The 16,970-nt window shown below is 41.5% G+C and overlaps 1 protein-coding gene across 15 annotated transcripts in view; it reads left to right on the top strand.

The window, feature by feature from the left end:
- The window catches only part of LOC105466962 (Rho GTPase activating protein 26), a 907,509-nt gene that overhangs the window by 875,614 nt on the left and 14,925 nt on the right, over positions 1-16,970 (top strand). For 6 of the 15 annotated variants that reach the window (XR_011624168.1, XR_011624169.1, XR_011624164.1 and 3 more), the window contains one exon: positions 10,309-10,584. The exons of 2 other annotated variants lie outside the window; for them this stretch is intronic. Coding sequence is in view for 4 of the 13 variants with exons in the window: in XM_011716194.3 (XP_011714496.1) it covers positions 10,309-10,584 (276 nt within the window). In the remaining 9 variants the exon portion in view is untranslated. The remainder of the gene's footprint in view (positions 1-10,308; positions 10,585-16,970) is intronic. 7 more of the 15 variants (XR_011624171.1, XR_011624167.1, XM_071097777.1 and 4 more) reach the window with 4 other exon arrangements.

Genomic DNA, 16,970 nt, shown 5'->3' with positions numbered 1-16,970 from the left:
GTTTCAAAAAAGTATTGATTTTGAGGTTACAGATACATTTTAGCAAGTAGGTGAATTTGCTAATAAGGAATATGGAAATAATGAGGATAGACTGTATATATGCCTATATGCAGTATTTTATTTTTTTGAGTTCAACTTCATTTGCTCAACCATATTTAAGTCATTTATGTTGCTGTAGTTCATTTTCATTGCTGTAGAGTACACTATTGTATTAATACACGAGAATTATTTTTTCATTCTACTTTTTCTGAAATTTTGAATTTCCAGTCTCTGCTTTTACAAATAATTTGCTATACACATTCTAATACACGTCTTCCAGTGTACACATAACACACCTTTCCCTAGGGTGTATGTCTAGCAATGGAACTACTGGGTCTGAGAGAATAATATCTTCACCTTTGATAGATAATGCTACCCTATTTTTGAAAATGATAGTAGCAATTTACACCCCTCCTGCAGCAAAAAATGAATTACGGATGTACCTCATCCTCATAAACCTCTGGTATTTTCAGCATTTTGATGTTAACTATTTAGTCGTTCTGGTGGGTGTGCAGTAACGTCTCACTGTGGTTTTAATCTGCATTTCCTGCAGTGCAGAAAGGTTGAGTGCCTTTTCTTTTGGATTTTCTCTTTTAATATCCCTATTCAGGTTTCTTGCTCATTTTCCACTTGGTTGTCTTTACTCACCAGTAGGAAATCTTTACATAGTCTGGTTATAAACCCTTTGCTCATTTGTATGTTGTAGGCTGCCTTTTTACTCTTTTAATATTGTTTTTGATATGCCCTCTCTATGCCCTATTGGATAAATTCCAACCTCTGTTTGGGAACCTTCAGTTTCTGGAGTTATTTCTTCTAAAATCTTTATTGTTTGCCTTTGGCATTTAGGTCTATAATCCATCTGGGACACATTTGTTATGTATGGTGTGAGGTAGGGGATTGTGTCATTTTTTCCCATAGAGATATCCAGTTATTCTAGCACCATGTGTAAAAGAGCACTTTCCACTAGTAGTATAAAATAGTATAGGCCCATGATAAATTCCAAACAGTATAAATAAAAAAGTGAATGTACAGTCCATATCTGTACATTCAGTTCCACACTCTCAACCCCCTGAGACAGTCATAGTTTCTTGCTTACAGATTTTAAGAATCATGTTTAAACATCTCTAGCATTTAAACAGTGGCTTTAGATTATACCCCAGAACAATGAAAGATTGGATGTAGTAGCACTATTGCTTTCCTTTTATTTTTATGTTACTTGAGTGAATTTGTTTTGGCAAGCACAATATCTTCATTATGTAGAGAAAGGCAATTGTACTGCATTCAATTTAAGAGTTATATGCCTAGTGAGGAAGTATTGGGATTTCTTAGCAACTATTCATATCTTTTGAAATAGCAAATGTTACCATATGAACACTTCATAATGCCCCCAAAATGCTTTAGTGTTTTTTAAAATATGAATTCATAAATTGTGAAATTTTTTAGTTGAGAGAAAGTAAATAATTTTTATTCTGGGAAGTTCTGTTGTGCCTGAAATGTGGTATTGGAAAAGATTGAGAGGCTACACTTAGGTTCAACAGGAAAGAATATTAAGCTCAATAAGTATTGTGAGCCATGGTGCACAATAGAAGCATTCTGCCCATTTAACCTTTCTGGCCCTTTCCCTTGAGGTTTTTCTGTACAATGAGCAGTTGAACTAGGACTGTTGTCCAGGTGTCTTTGTTTCCAATCTGGAATTTTTCCCTCTACCTCATATTTCTGTATTATTCAATGAGAAAAGATTCAGATTATTGACTTGGGGAACATTAAGGATGATGTATGTGCTATTCCAAAATCTTGAATTTTGTTTAAATCATGGAATTACTTGCCATTCCTACTCACCCCATCTAAGTTTAAAGTTTATTTAAAACTTCATAAATTATTTTATTCATGTAAATAATTTCAACTTTTGGATTCAGGGAATACATGTACAGGTTTGTTCCATGGGCATATTGTGTGATGCTGGGGTTTGGGGTATGAATGATCCCATCTCCCAGGTGGTAGCCACAGTACCCAATAGTTTAACAAAATTTTTTTTAAGCAAGAAAACAGAATCACTGCATTGTAAACTAGTCAAGCTATTTTTAAAGCAAATTATTGAAGAAGTATTTTAAAATGCAATTCCCTATTATTGTTAAGACCTTAAGGGGATTTCACTAGTTTCATTAAAATAAGAAACAGAACTCTGTCATTTTTTAAATAAAAATGCATGTTAAATTATATTAGATGAGGGGAAATAATCGGTGCAAAGACATCTGCACATGAGTAATAGAAAAGAACATGGAACAGTCAAGCTCAGGGACATGTGGATTTTTTCTGCTCATAAAGTTGTGAAGTATATACTGAAAATCCAGGAGGTTAGGACTTATACAGGATTTCTGTATTGTAAAAGCTTGAGTGGACACACATAAGGAATATATATCTTCAAATTTTCAACAGATAAAAACTGGTTTTGTGTCATTTGGTCTGGTTTACCACTAGCCAATTTACCACTATTCTTTTTGGCTCTATTTTCTTGGCTAAAGTTTGATTTCCCTCTACCTTAAGTCAAACCATAAAGGGATATTTTCCAAGGAAGAAGAATTCAGTGAAATGGGATTAGGTTAGATAGGACATTTTAGATTTTCATGGAATTTTCTTCTCTTTTTCATCATAGGGAAAATTAAAGCCGCCCCCTGTTACTTAAATAGCACCATCCCCAGTTAACAGTCTAACCCAGAAGGGGAACTGACAGCATTAAGATGAGCCCTGGGCCGGTGATCCAAGGCTCAGCCCAGGCCTGAGACATATGATTGGGGACCTGGACTGCAGATCATCAGCCACTGCCTGGCAGAGGCATGCAAATGCCAATTTTGCTGCTTCTCCATAGTCTGACACTGCGGAGACTCTTAGTGCAAGACTCTCAGGCCCTTCCTTGTGTGCCTCATCCCTCCTACTTAATCCTTGTTTTGAAAGTCCTACACTAAGCTACAAATCCACTACTCTCTTTTCCTTTGGGAGCAGCCATACCTTTCAACTATGGGGTCTCATGTCTCCAGGTTGTGGGTATCTGTCTGTCTATCCATCTGCCTGTCTTCTTCCCCATACGACCGTCTTGTCAAAATGCCCTTTGGAAAATTAAACATTGCTTCCATGTGGAAACAACACAGGCAGGGAATTGTATTCATTCATATATCACTGAAAATATCAGGAAAGTAAAGAGTCCAAGGTAACCTCTGAACACTGAAAAAATGTCCATCTAATTTTTTTCTAATGATCATGCTTAATGGTGGTGGTGTCATGGTGAGAAGGAATTCTCAATGTTGGTGGAAATGCACAGCAGTAGAACCTTTCTGGAAAGCTATTGGCATGGTATATCAAGACCTTTAAAAGAAACTCCTAGCCTTTGACCCACTAATTTTACTTTCAGGAATTTATGCTAAGGACACAATTGAGACACTGGCAGGGATCCTCTACAAAGATGTGAGTTGCAATATTATTTATAATAGCTAAAGGGGGATAGGAGTCTGAATGTACACAATAAGAAAATGGTTACATAAATCAGAGTATACCATACAATAGAACACCTGTAGCCATTTTTAAAATATGTTATCAAAGGCTATATAATGGCATTGGAAAATGCCTTATTAAGTGGAAAAAAAGCAGGGTATTAACTACATGTGTAGTATGATTCTCCAAAAAAAGCGAGGACAAATATGCCAAAGTGTTAACAGTGATTATCAGTGGCATAAATTATGTATGATTGTATATCTTTTCTTCTTTATTTTTGGTATTTTCCAATTTTCTACAAGGCCGTCGGTAATTTTCATTATTAGAATTTTGAAAGATTAACTTCCTTCTTCACGGCCAGCTTACTCCTCCAGTAATAGAACCTTTCATCTTGTCGTAGCTCTACTACTGTGGTGTGGAGACCAGAGAGGGTCTGCCACATCCCTTGTCACACGGGAGCCTGCCTGGGCAGCCCTGCCACAGTACGGCAGGCATTCCCTGGCTGGTCCAGCAGACGTTCCATCATTCAAGTGAGTCACCACAGAAGGGTGTCAAGCTGATGATATTGCTACACACTGTACTTGAACTATCAGCCACAACCCAGTATGCTGCCAAACCTTTTAGCCTTATCTTCCTAAACCGTTATTCTTTCACTGTCCAGTGAATTTCAGAGAGACTGACTGGGACTGTCTGACTCCTTTTGAGGACACTGTGGACCAGCAAACTAAAGTGGATGTAAGCCTACCAGTTGAATCCAAACCAGACCAGGAAATGTTCCTTCCATGCTAAAGTATATGCCATGTTGTTGCTGTCATTGGGCCCAGATGTGGGGGCCTGGCAGGAACCCAGGAATATTTAGGGGCACTGGGTATTCAGCTCAATACACCCATCTGGACTCTGAGGGTTGTAGGAATGCCTTTAGGAGTCGTCTGCTAGAATTGTAGTTATAAAATCATTTTATCCTCTTTTTAATTGTTTGTTATCCTTGGCTTCATTAGTGGGAAAGGGGTTGCAAATTTGATATTGGAGGTTTCAGAGCCAGGAGTGAAATTGACCATTTTGAAATTTGTCTGTTTTGTTTTGGGTTTGATGAGAGGCTGGAGGGAGCAAGATTTTTATTTTATTTATTTATTTATTTTGTCTGCCGTTGTCATTTTTAAGTAACCTACAGCCAGACACTTCTGTAGTGAAAGGAGAATTTAAGATTCTACAGAGTCCTGGATAATAACCATCCCTGTGCGTCTTATATCTCACATATGTGTTTGTTCTATGAGTATGAGAATGTGTAGTCATACACCTTTAGTTTTGCATCAGAACCAAAATACAATGTGCTCTTTATTTCTTGGAGGAGTGTTCGTCTGTTTACAGTCCTTCTGTTGCAATAGGCATCATTGTGGTACATAAAAATGTGCAGTAGTATTGTTGATAGGTTTATTGCCATGACTCTAAAGTACAAATAAACAAAAGGCATAATTTATTTAGTCATTTAAAAAATCACAGAAGTGAAGAGTTCTGTAGATGTTGATTAGGTCTGCTTGGTCCATTGCTGAGTTCAAGTTCTGAATATCCTTGTTAATTTTCTGTCTTGATCTGTCTAATGTTGACAGTGGAGTGTTAAAGTTTCCCGCTATTATTGTGTGGTAGTGTAAGTTTCTTTGTAAGTCTCTAAGAACTTGCTTTATGAATCTGGGTGCTCCTGTATTAGGTGCATATATATTTAGGATAGTTAGCTCTTCTTGTTGCATTAAGTTAGCTCTTCTTTTTGCATTGATCCCTTTACCATTATTTAATGTACTACTTTGTCTTTTTTGATCTTTGTTGGTTTAAAGTGTTTTATCAGAGACTAGGATTGCAATCCTGCTTTTTTATTTTTTATTTTTATTTTTTGCTTTCCAATTGCCATTCACAATTGCTACAAAGAGAATAAAATACCTAGGAATACAACTTGCAAGGGTTGTGAAGGATCTCTTCAAGGAGAACTACAGACCGTTGCTCAAGGAAATAAGACAAGGACACAAACAAATGGAAAAACATTCCATGCTCATGGATAGGAAGAATCAATATCATGAAAATGGCCATACTGCCCAAAGTAATTTATAGATTCAATACTATCCCCATCAAGCTACCATTGACTTTCTTCATAGAATTAGAAAAAACTACTTTAAATTTCATATGGAACCAAAAAAGAGCCCATATAGCCAGGACAATCCTAAGCAAAAAGATCAAAGCTGGAGGGAACACGCTACCTGACATCAAACTATATTACAAGGCTCCAGTAACCAAAACAGCATGGTACTGATACTAAAACGGATATATAGACCAATGGAACAGAACAGAGGCTTCAGAAATAACGCCACACGTCTACAACCATCTGATCTCTGACAAACCTGACAAAAACAAGCAATGGGGAAAGGATTTCCTGTTTAATAAATTGGCTGGCCGTATGCAGAAAACTGAAACTGGACCCCTTCCTTACATCTTATACAAAAATTAGCTCAAGATGGATTAAAGACTTAAACGTAAGACCTAAAGCTGTAAAAACCCAAAAAACAACCTAGGCAATACCATTCAGGACATTGGCATGGTCAAAGACTTCATTACTAAAACACCAAAAGCAATGGCAACAAAAACCAAGATTGACAAATGTGATCCAATTAAACTAAAAAGCTTCTGCACAGCAGAAGAAACTGTCATCAGAGTGAACAGGCAACCTACAGAATAGGAGAAAATATTTGCAATCTGTCTGTCTGACAAAGGGCTAATATCCAGAATCTACGAGGAACTTAAACAAATTTACAAGAAAAAAAAAAAACCATCAAGAAGCGGGTGAATTATATGAACATATACTTCTCAAAAGAAGACATTTATGTGGCCAGAAAACATATGAAAAAAACGCTCATCATCACTGGTCATTAGAGAAATGCAAATCAAAACCACAGTGAGATACCATCTCATGCCAGTTAGAATGGCGATCATTAAAAAGTCAGAAAACAACAGATGCTGGAGAGAAATGTGGAGAAATAGGAAGCTTTTACACTGTGGCTGGGGGTGCAAATTGGTTCAACCATTGTGGAAGACAGTGTGGTGATTTTTCAAGGATCTAGAACCAGACATACCATTTGACCCAGCAATCCCACTACTGGATATATACCCAAAGGATTATAAATCATTCTACTATAAAGACACATGCACATGTATGTTTATTGCAGCACTAGTCACAATAGCAAAGACTTGGAACCAACCCAAATATCCATCAATGATAGACTGGATAAAGAAAATGTGGCACATATACACTATGGAATACTATACAGCCATAAAAAAGGATGTGTTCATGTCCTTTGCAGGGACATGGATGAAGCTGGAAACCATCATTTTCAGCAAACTAACACGGGAACAGAAAACCAAACACCGCATGTTCTCACTCCTAAGTGGGAGTTGAACAATGAGAAAACATGGACACAGGGAGGGGAACATCACACACCAGGGCCTGTCAGGGGGTAGGGGGCTAGGGGAGGGATAGCATTAGGAGAAATACCTAATGTAGATGACAGGTTGATGGGTGCAGCAAACCACCATGGCACTTGTATATCTGTGTAAGAAAACTGCACATTCTGCACATGTATCCCAGAACTTTAATTTTAAAAAATCACAGAAGTACTATGGAGTATGCATTTTATTATTATACCAATTCAAACATAGTGGTAATAAATGTTAAAAAGTGGTCACTTAATACCAAATGTTACTGCTATGGCTAAACCATAAACAAACAAATGAAATTCTGAAATTCTGTTGTTAAAAATTACATTTGAGGCCAGGCACGGTGGCTCATGCCTGTAATCCCAGCACTTTGGGAGGCCAAGGTGGGTGGAACACCTGAGGTCAGGAGTTCAAGACCAGCCTGACCAACATGGTGAAACCCTGTCTCTACTAAAAATACAAAAAAATTAGCCAGGCATGGTGGCGGGGATCTATAATCCCAGCTACTTGGGAGGCTGAGGCAGGAGAATAGCTTGAACCTAGGAGGCAGAGGCTGCAGTGAGCCAAGATCGCACCATTGCACTCCAGCCTGGGCGACAAGAGCAAAACTCTGTCTCCAAAAAAAAAAAAAAAAAAAAAAAATTGCAGTTGATACTATGATAATCAACATGGAGATTGAGGAGTAAGTTATTATAATAGTTACGAATATCCTGCATTCCAGCCGCACCCCCAGATAATTTCAGCCATGTACTTCTGGCCAAGAACCACTTAGATATCTGAGGATGTGAAAACCATTTAGAAACCCACATTGTGTTCACAGAATATGTTCCCAACTATGCCATTAGCCAAAGGCATAATTCTTGGTACAGATGGAATAGGAAGCTGGAGGTGTTTCCTACTTATTAAAGTCATTAAAAAAAAAAAAAAGTTGGAAGGACTTTTTAATTGTCCTGTGGTAACCACTGACCAAAAGAACACATTGGTAAAAGCCCCTGGGTCTGGGCTGTTCTCTTGAACCTCCAAATTGTCCCTGGTTCTGCTTGGGTTCCTGGACTGGGTTGTGGTTTGAAAGTTGTTGCCAGGCTTTGCCTACTAGGTCATTGTCTGGTGGGGCGGGGTTGTGTTGAGAGGACTGAGAAAGTGAGGTCTCTCTGACTAGCAGAAACTGTGGAAGAAAATGGGGACTGCACAGTAGAAAGAAGTTGACACTTTTCCTAGGACTTGAGACAGAATCAAGGGGGAGCCAGGTATTAAGCTAATAATAGCTTAGCCCTCAGCTGATCGATCTTACTGTCTTACATTACTATGGTTTTTAAATCTGTTGCTTCTTGTCAAATATATTTTAAGCTCTTGAGGTCAAGGGACCTTGGCAAATATCATTTATTGTCTTGAATATACTAAGTGCTCAATGACTAGCTTTTGCTGGATTCACAAAAAAAAAAAGTTTTAAAGAGTCATACTCTTTACATTTTATTTCTTCTCTTATATGAATTCCTTCTGCTATATGAATCTGCCAGAGCGAACACTGGAGGCAGGATTGGGGATTTTGTTGGAATTTAGAATATGTTGAGTCTTATTGTGATTCTCTATCACTGTATTGTCATTTTCCCATGCAAATAGGGGAGGGATCTAAAGGAAACACATAATCAGTGGTTAAGAAGAATTCTAATGCTGTGACTGAGTCTGTAAAGAAGCTTGGCACAGGCTAGAGGAACAGGGCAAGTCCTGCTATCTCAGAGGGAGTACACTGGCTGCAGGAGCCCTGGCCTTAGAATCAGCAGATGAGGTTTGAACCTCAGCCCTGTTACTTATAGGCTGGGTATCCTTAGGGAAGCCTCAGCTTAGCCCGGGTTTCCACATCTGTGAAATGGGAATTATAGCAGTACCTGTTTGTGGGCTTTTCGGGTGTGTAAATGAGATTCATTAGTTTATTCAATAATGATTTGTTAAATATAATACCTACAGACACTATTTTAGACGTTGGATATATAGCAGTAAGCAAAACAAAAGCCTCTGCCTCATGGAATTTATATTCCAAAAATATACATAATTAAATTTAATGAAGTGTTTATCAGTCACATTAGTTTGAGCCTCTCTGATGAACTCACGCTGTGGTTTTTGCTGTTATTTGTCTATAGGAGTTACAACATTAAGTAATTAGGGCTACTATTGGGTGTCATGTTTGAATTGGTATAACCCCAGGGAAGTCCCAGTAAGTAGGACATTTGTGTGTGCCTGCTAAATTGCAGTATGCTTAGAAAGTCTGTTCCCCTTGAACTGGATTTCTGTCATTTTTACCCCATGAAGTGCTTAGTTCAAACAGTCCAGCAGTCTGCTGAGATTCAAGGGTGGCAAGTGGTGGTGTGGCTGAACTGGTTTCTCTCAGTCATTGGTGTTTGCCCTATTTGTGATGTATGATTTCACAGAGTTGTGAAGGTGCTTGTGTCATTTGTGGAAATAAGTCCAAGGGCTAACACAACCAATTAAAATCCACAAGCCACATTTCAGTGAGTAATTTCAACCTTTCCTCTCCAAACTTTTCATTAGCCACCCGTCAAAGAACAAAAAGAACAAATTGAAGGTTCAGTTCATTTTTTTCGTTGCCTTCCCTCTGGGGCTTTTCCTTTGAGTATCGTAATGCCCAAATTCCACGAAAGGAGAAAGGGCAAGCCCGGGCAGCAAACCTCAGAGGAACCGCATTCTGCTGGTAATTGCATACCGTCTCCCAAGAGGTATATCTGTATTCACCTCCATCGGCTATTGCCTTCTTCATGCAGTACTTCAGGTCTCCAGTGGCACACAGCCCATCTAGTTAAAAATGCAAACAGGAAATTATTCTCTCACTGAATGGCCTTTGTGGCCCAGAAGAAAAAAAAAAAAAAAAAGGTCATTTCTGCTGAGACATAACCTGAAAAACACTCTCACAAGAGTGGAAGCTGAAGGCTCACTATAAGCTAGCCCTGCCTCAGAACAAGGCTGGTGATAGCATGTGTGTGTGGGAGCTCATGTGCATGGGCTCAGGGCATTTGTCACCAATGGACATGATTGAAGAAGCTTCTATCACCTGAAAAGCAGTTGTTCTGCTGGGCAAAGCTCGTTTATACTCCGAGGAATTACAGAGCAGACGTTACTTGGATGCGGAGGTTTGGTCTGGAGGACTGTGACATGACCCTGACAGCACGTCCCTGGGTTTCGGTGCTCCTCTGCTCTGCCCAGCTTTCCATCATCTGGCCTCCCATGACCTCCTGTGCTCCCATTGTGGTTTCCCTGTGTGCTGACAAGTTTTCTGGTTGTTATGTCTTGCAGCCCCCCGAATCCAAGCCCAACTTCACCCCTCTCGCCATCTTGGCCCATGTTCTCGGCGCCATCCAGCCCTATGCCCACCTCATCCACGTCCAGCGACTCCTCCCCCGTCAGGTCTGTTGCAGGGTTTGTTTGGTTTTCTGTTGCTGCCGTTGTTCTCTCATTGGCTTGGTCCTCTCTTCATGCAGTGTTCAGCCTCCTCGTCAACTTTGTTCCCTGCCATCCAAACCTGCACTTGCTTTTTGACAGGCCAGAAGAAGCGGTACGTGAAGACTCCAGGTAAAATCTCGGATGATGACCAATCTGTTCCCGTTTATCCAAAGCTGGCCAGGGACAACAGGGGGCTGCCTCTGCTCTCCTGTGGTTCCATCCTAAGAGACCAGAGCTAAAAGGGACCATTTGCATGAACCAGCATGGCATTTTTCACACCCTTTTTAACCCTGACTCAAGTTTCTGAACTAATCTCTCTGGTGCCTAGAGTTAGGGGAAGGAGCACCTCCTGAATCAGACTCTGGTTTTGACGGCTCTCTCAATTTCATGTGCTCGCTGTGCTTTGGTGTAAGATAACATAAGCAGGAACAGTGTTGAGACACGTGCCAACCTTTTCTTCTCTCCTTTTCATCAGGTAGCATCAGGCAACATTTATTTGCAGGGTTGGGCTTCCCTGAGCAGTGACACCGAGTCACTTAGACCAGATCCAGTGTGGGAGAGCCAAATAGAACACAGAATAAAAACTTGAGAGACGAAGCGATTTCTCTTAAATTGCTCATGGCTTATGCCTCCTTGTCCCCCATATACTCCCAGAACCATCCATGCTCCCAGCCTGCTTCTGTCTCTGTGTGTCATGAAGCCTGAGCTGTCCTGGGAACAGGCACTACCTCTCTCTGAGGGAGAGCAGCTTGACCTAGTTCCTCTTCTCGGGGCCATGCTGTAGTTTTCTCTGCTTTTGTGACTTCCGCACTTAAGTTATTTGCTCTTGTGCTCTTTGGGAAAAAAAGAGCTCTTTACAACCAGGAAAAGAATGAATAGGGATCCTGCAGAATTCCTATGCTGTGAAACTCCTGAACATGCTTCTCTCTCACGCTTTGTCTCGGCTTTCAGACAACCAGATAGTAGAGCCCAGTTTTAAGCATCAGAAGCGTTTTGGGCTTTGGGAGTATTTTCTCTTCTGTCTTTTTCTCCAAAGGGTGGATCCAGCAGAGAGGCTTAAATAATTGGTCAAGCCGAGTTTCACTTTTAGAAGAAAAGAAAACCCCGTGTTATTTATATAGATACAGATACATATATTACTTTATTCCCCACTAGGCACTTACACATCTATCATTTCGTTCTTTCCTCATGTGAGAATGAGAAGAGAAATGGCCTGAAACCTATTGTGGAAAAAGAAAACTAAAGCACAGTGAGGTGACTTGGACACAATGACATGACTAAATGAGAGCCAGTCCAGAATTCAGGACTTCTCCCCGTCAGCTCAGCACTCTTTCCTCCAAACACATGGGTAACCCCAGCTTTGAGTTTCCATGCAGCTCCCAGCCCAGAGCCTGGCTTGCTCTTTTAGGTTTTATACAGCTTTCTACCTGGCTTTGTCCTGGATGATGGGAAGGAGCTTTTCAATAAATTCTTTTTTTTCTCACTCTATAAATAAGGGAAATTTTCAGATCATGTCTTCCTGACATTCTAGTGATTTCCTAATCATTCCTTGGACATCTTCTGGGCACTTTGGGAGACATTAACTTTTTAAGATACCAGAAATAGCATGGATTATTCTCATTAGATCATGCGGACCTGAACCAGAGGAAACTAAGTGACCACAGACAAGTCAGCTTCCAAAATGCCTCACTCACTCATTAGAGAAATTTGGGTTTTAGGAGAATGTAGTTCCTTCATTTTTATCAAAATGGAGTAAAAATCTTCAAAATATTGGCCCTTTGGACAAAATGGGTTAAGAGACTCGAGAGTGGCATCACTCAGCTAAAATCCTAAAATGTCCTCTCTGCCTTGATGCTACTCACGTTTTTGTGACTCTGAGCTTTGGGGCCCTGTTTCTTGTCAAGCATCTTTACCTCTTCACTCGTTTTCATCTCCCCAAATATTTCCAGACTCTTTTTCCTTCCTACCTCTTCCTACCTCCCAGAGTATTTCCAGATTGACAGAGGGCAGTGGCAATAGAATCTGCCCATCTTGTGTGTCTGGGGTCACGATCAGTCAGTACCTCCTCCCTTGGCCATTGTTAGAATAGCACCATTTGGACACCCGTTAGGAAGCTGCCCTCTTGAAATAGTCAAGGCAGGCAGGGCGCAGTGGCTCACACCTGTAATCCCAGCACTTCAGGAGGCTGAGGCGGGGAGATCACCCGAGGTTAGGAGTTCAAGACCAACCTGGACAACATGGAGAAACCCCATCTCTACTAATTAGTAAAGTACAAAAATTAGCCAGGCATGGTGGCAGGCGCCTGTAATCCCAGCTACTCAGGAGGATTGCTGGAACCTGGGAGGCACAGGTTGCAGTGAGCCAAGATCGCGCCATTGCATTCCAGCCTGGGTGACAGAGCTAGACTCCATCTCAAAAAAAAAAAAAAAAAAAAAAAAAAAAAGTCAAGGCAGAGTTGGGCTAAGTATGTGTGCCCAGGGGAGCACAGATAGCAACATTGCTGGGGAGCTAGCTCATCAGAGGAACAGAGAGGGCCAAAATCTGTACACTACAGTGTATAGCAAAGAGGTGGTGGTATACACCCATTATTCAGGTCCATTGAGGCCTCTCCCCCAAATCCACTTCCAGAGCATGAAGCTTCAGATTTCCTTCCCTGAGCAAAGCCTTTAAAAGTAAATATTGAATTAGACCTAATCAGTGGTCCCATGGACTTCTGAATGATATCTCCTCTGGAAATTGCTTCCTGTCTGTATTAGTCGGTTTTCATGCTGCTGATGAAAACATACCCAAGACTGAGAAGAGAAAGATGTTTAACAGACTTACAGTTCCACATGGCTGGGGAGGCCTCACAATCATGGCAGAAGGCAAGGAGGAGGAAGTCCTGTCTTTCATGGATGGCAGCAGGCAAAAAGAGAGTTTGTGTAGGGAAGCTCCCATTTTTGAAGCCATCAGATCTCATGAGACCCAATCACTATTACGAGAACAGTACAGGGAAGACCATCCCCAATGATTCAGTCATCTCCACCGAGTCTCTCCCACAACACAGGAATTATGGGAGCTACAAGATGAGATTCAGGTGGGAATGCAGAGCCAAACCATATCACTGTCCCCTCTTCAAATCATTTATAGACTTTGTTTGTTCAAAGTCAGGAATGAAGATGCCTTTTGCAGCACAGTAGAGAAAAGGTGCTGGAGACGAATTATCTCCATATTTCCCTTTTCTTTCACTTGCTCACCCCTCCCCCATAAAAGCCCACAGCCCCAAACCCATAACTTGCATTTGCACAGGAGTCCCTGGAAATTATGCCTAAATGATCAACCCTTTGCCACCTGCCAGTCTAGCTGGTCCCACCTCCCTGTAGTGCCATATGATGGAGAATGGGTCATCATTTTGCAAGGTTTGCAAGGGCATTTGAGGGAAACTCCTGTGTGTGCTTTCCAGGCCTTGTGCCATACTCAGAGGCGAAAATTAAAAGGGAACTAGCCGGAGGATCCAAACTTGTTCATGCCTTTAAAGGCCCAGCTGAAGTCTGAAGGGCAGTGTGACAGGAGCAGCCAAAAACTGCTCCAGGCTCTCTGTAGCCAGTTTTGAGATGCACTGTGGAGAACAGGAAGCCAAAGAACCAATGATGCCTGGTGGAGATTTTTTATTTTTTTTCAATCAGAGCCAAAGCCTACAAACACAATCTTTCTGCCAACAGGATTTGTCTGTTTTGGTAGGAACCCTACCTAAAGCAAACTGCTTAAAGGCCTTTGAGAAGGAGTTACGGGACACTTGAGTTGTTGAGCTGACAAGCTTTTAAGAAGATAAGACTTTTTGGGTAGTGTTGCCAGATTTAGCAAATAAAATAAAAATACAGCATACCCAGTTAAATTTTAATGGTAGATAAACAACAAAAATTTTTTCATATACATATGTCCCATGCAATATTTGGGGCATAATGTATACTAAAGAAATATTTATTGTTTAATCTGCCATCCAAATTTAACTAGGTGTCCTGTATTTTATCTGGCAACTCTACCCATTCCTACTCCTTGGGCAATACAAATGGCCCCCTTTAAAAGCACCTCTTCTATCATTTCTCCCATTTTTGTGCCTATCCTATGGCAGTAGAGGGAGATCTCAAGGGAAAATTCCTCCCATAGACTATTGGCTACTTATCAACTTGAGGAAAAAACAAGGCCCTTTCTTGGCTTGCTTATTTATTTATTTACTTACATTTTTTTTGAGACAGGGTCTCACTTGACTAGAGTGCAGTGGTGCAATCTCTGCTCATTGCGGCCTCAACCTCCTGGGCTCAACCAGTCCTCCTGCCTCAGCCTCCCAAGTAACCTGGACTCCACATGTGTCCCATCATGCCTGGCTAATTTTTAAAATTTTTTTGTAGAGATGGAGGTGTCTACAGTCTGGTCTTAAATTCCTGGGCTCAAGCAATCCTCCCACTTCCCAAAGTGCTAGGATTACAGGCATGTGCCACAGCACCTAGTCTGTTATTTTTTAATGTATTATGTTATTGCCACTTCATTATTCAATTTCACAAACCTAATATCAATGGAACGTTACTCCTTTTAAATGATAATCTTGGACACCCGGACCATTCCCTTTTATTTCTGCCTGCCAAATACCCCTGCTGGTTTCCCAGCTTGCCCCTGTTTTGTCCCATTATCCTTATTTAGTGAGATTATAAGTAATGTTCGCAAAAATCCAGTCAGAGGAGCTTTTCCTCAGATGCTGTTTCCCTTACTTTTAGTCTCCCTTCCCTGGTCTCTTTGCTTTTTACCCACCTGTTCTGCCCTGCCCAGGACCTGCTCTGCCCTGTCATCAAGAGGCAGAAATATTGCCTCAAAACCTGGTCTCTGAGACCCCGGCTAATGTGAACTAGATTCTCCTTTCACCTTCAATGTCATAACAGGCTCCATTTGCCTGTCAGTATAGTCTTCTATCTGTTTTAGCACTTTTCACAGCCAAGTCACTCCTCCTCTCTGCTTCCCAGCTTCTCAAAAAAAAAAAAAAAAAAAAAAACCTCCTATGTTCCTCCCTGGAAAGTTGCACATAGGATATTTGGTCCTTGCTGGCCAACACAGACTTGGTTTCTTTGGCTCACAGACTGTGCCCCTTGTCCTGAACTTTATTCTTTCATCATAATTAGCCAGGAAGAGCTGTTTTCCTGTTGAAGCTGATGAATACTAAGGACTCTTCTTTCCTTCATTCCCAGGGGTCCCACTTCATTTTCTCCTGCTTTCCCAATATTTTCCCACCTGGCCATCATCTCTTGGTTCCTAGAAAACCAGAGGGAACAACAGTAAACTATGGCCCAGCAATAAATTCGAGATAACCATTTACTTGGATCAGCCTGCACAACGGAGACCATGTGGCTCACAAAGTTCAAAATATTTACCACCTGGCCCTTTGCGGAAAAAGGTTGCCACCCTCTGCTCTACAACAGTGGCTCTCGACCTTCATTTCATATTGGAATTACTTGGAGAGCTTTTTTAAAATACTGATGCTCAGCCGGGTGTGGTGGCTCACGCCTGTAATCCCAGCACTTTGGGAGGCAGAGGCAGGTGGATCACGAGGTCAGGAGATTGAGACCATCCTGGCTAACACGGTGAAACCCTGTGTCTACTGAAAATACAAAAAATTACCTGGGGGTGGTGGTGGGCGCCTGTAGTCCCAGCTACTCGGGAGGCTGAGACAAGAGAATGGCGTGAACCCGGGAGGCGGAGCTTGCAGTGAACCAAGATGGTGTCACTGCACTCCAGCCTGGGCGACAGAGTGAGATTCCATCTCAAAAAAAAAAAAAAACAAACAAACAAACAAAAAAAACGATGCCTATATAATATCTGCACATCTGGGTAGAACCCAGGCATCTGCATTTTCTAAATGTTCCCCAGGTGATTCGGATGCACAGTGAGAGTGATTGTAAACACTCATTGGACATGAGAAAAGCAAAAACAAAACAAACAAACAAAACGCCTCGTGTCCCCTCTCCCTTCTTCCTCCTCCCCACACTCCCCATACAGGTGCGCGTGTGGGCTCGTGCACACACATGTGTAATTGCCCTCATGCACCTTGTCTATTCCCTCCCCTGGGGGGTGGAGAGCTCCAGCTCTGGAATCCTGCCTCACCAGCAAGACCCAGCCTGGTAAGAAATCAGGAACATCTGGGAGAGCTCATGTCCGCCCGTGGCCTGGAACTGAAACTTGGCTTTGCTGGAATTTCTCCTTTTTGACTCACTGAGCATTGCCAGCTTTCAACAGGGTCTGTTGGGAGCGTGTTCCCCAGAGCAGCTTGGAACTTCTTTCCTGCCCCTGCTTCCCTCCCCTCCCACAAGGCACTCCCACTCCAAAAATGGGGCCCAGCCTGCCCTCCCGCTGTTTGGCTGTTGTAACTCCCAGGTAGAGTTTTAACATGGCACAAGGTGACCCCACAAGAAGTGTAGTTTCTTGAAGCTTATGGCTTTTCTCTGAATATTTCTCATTTTTCTCCTGTGACCTTTGCAGCTTTCCCACCT

This window comes from Macaca nemestrina, chromosome 6, assembly GCF_043159975.1.
Source record: "Macaca nemestrina isolate mMacNem1 chromosome 6, mMacNem.hap1, whole genome shotgun sequence".
NCBI lineage: Eukaryota > Metazoa > Chordata > Mammalia > Primates > Cercopithecidae > Macaca > Macaca nemestrina.
This window is presented reverse-complemented; position numbering and strand designations above follow the sequence as displayed.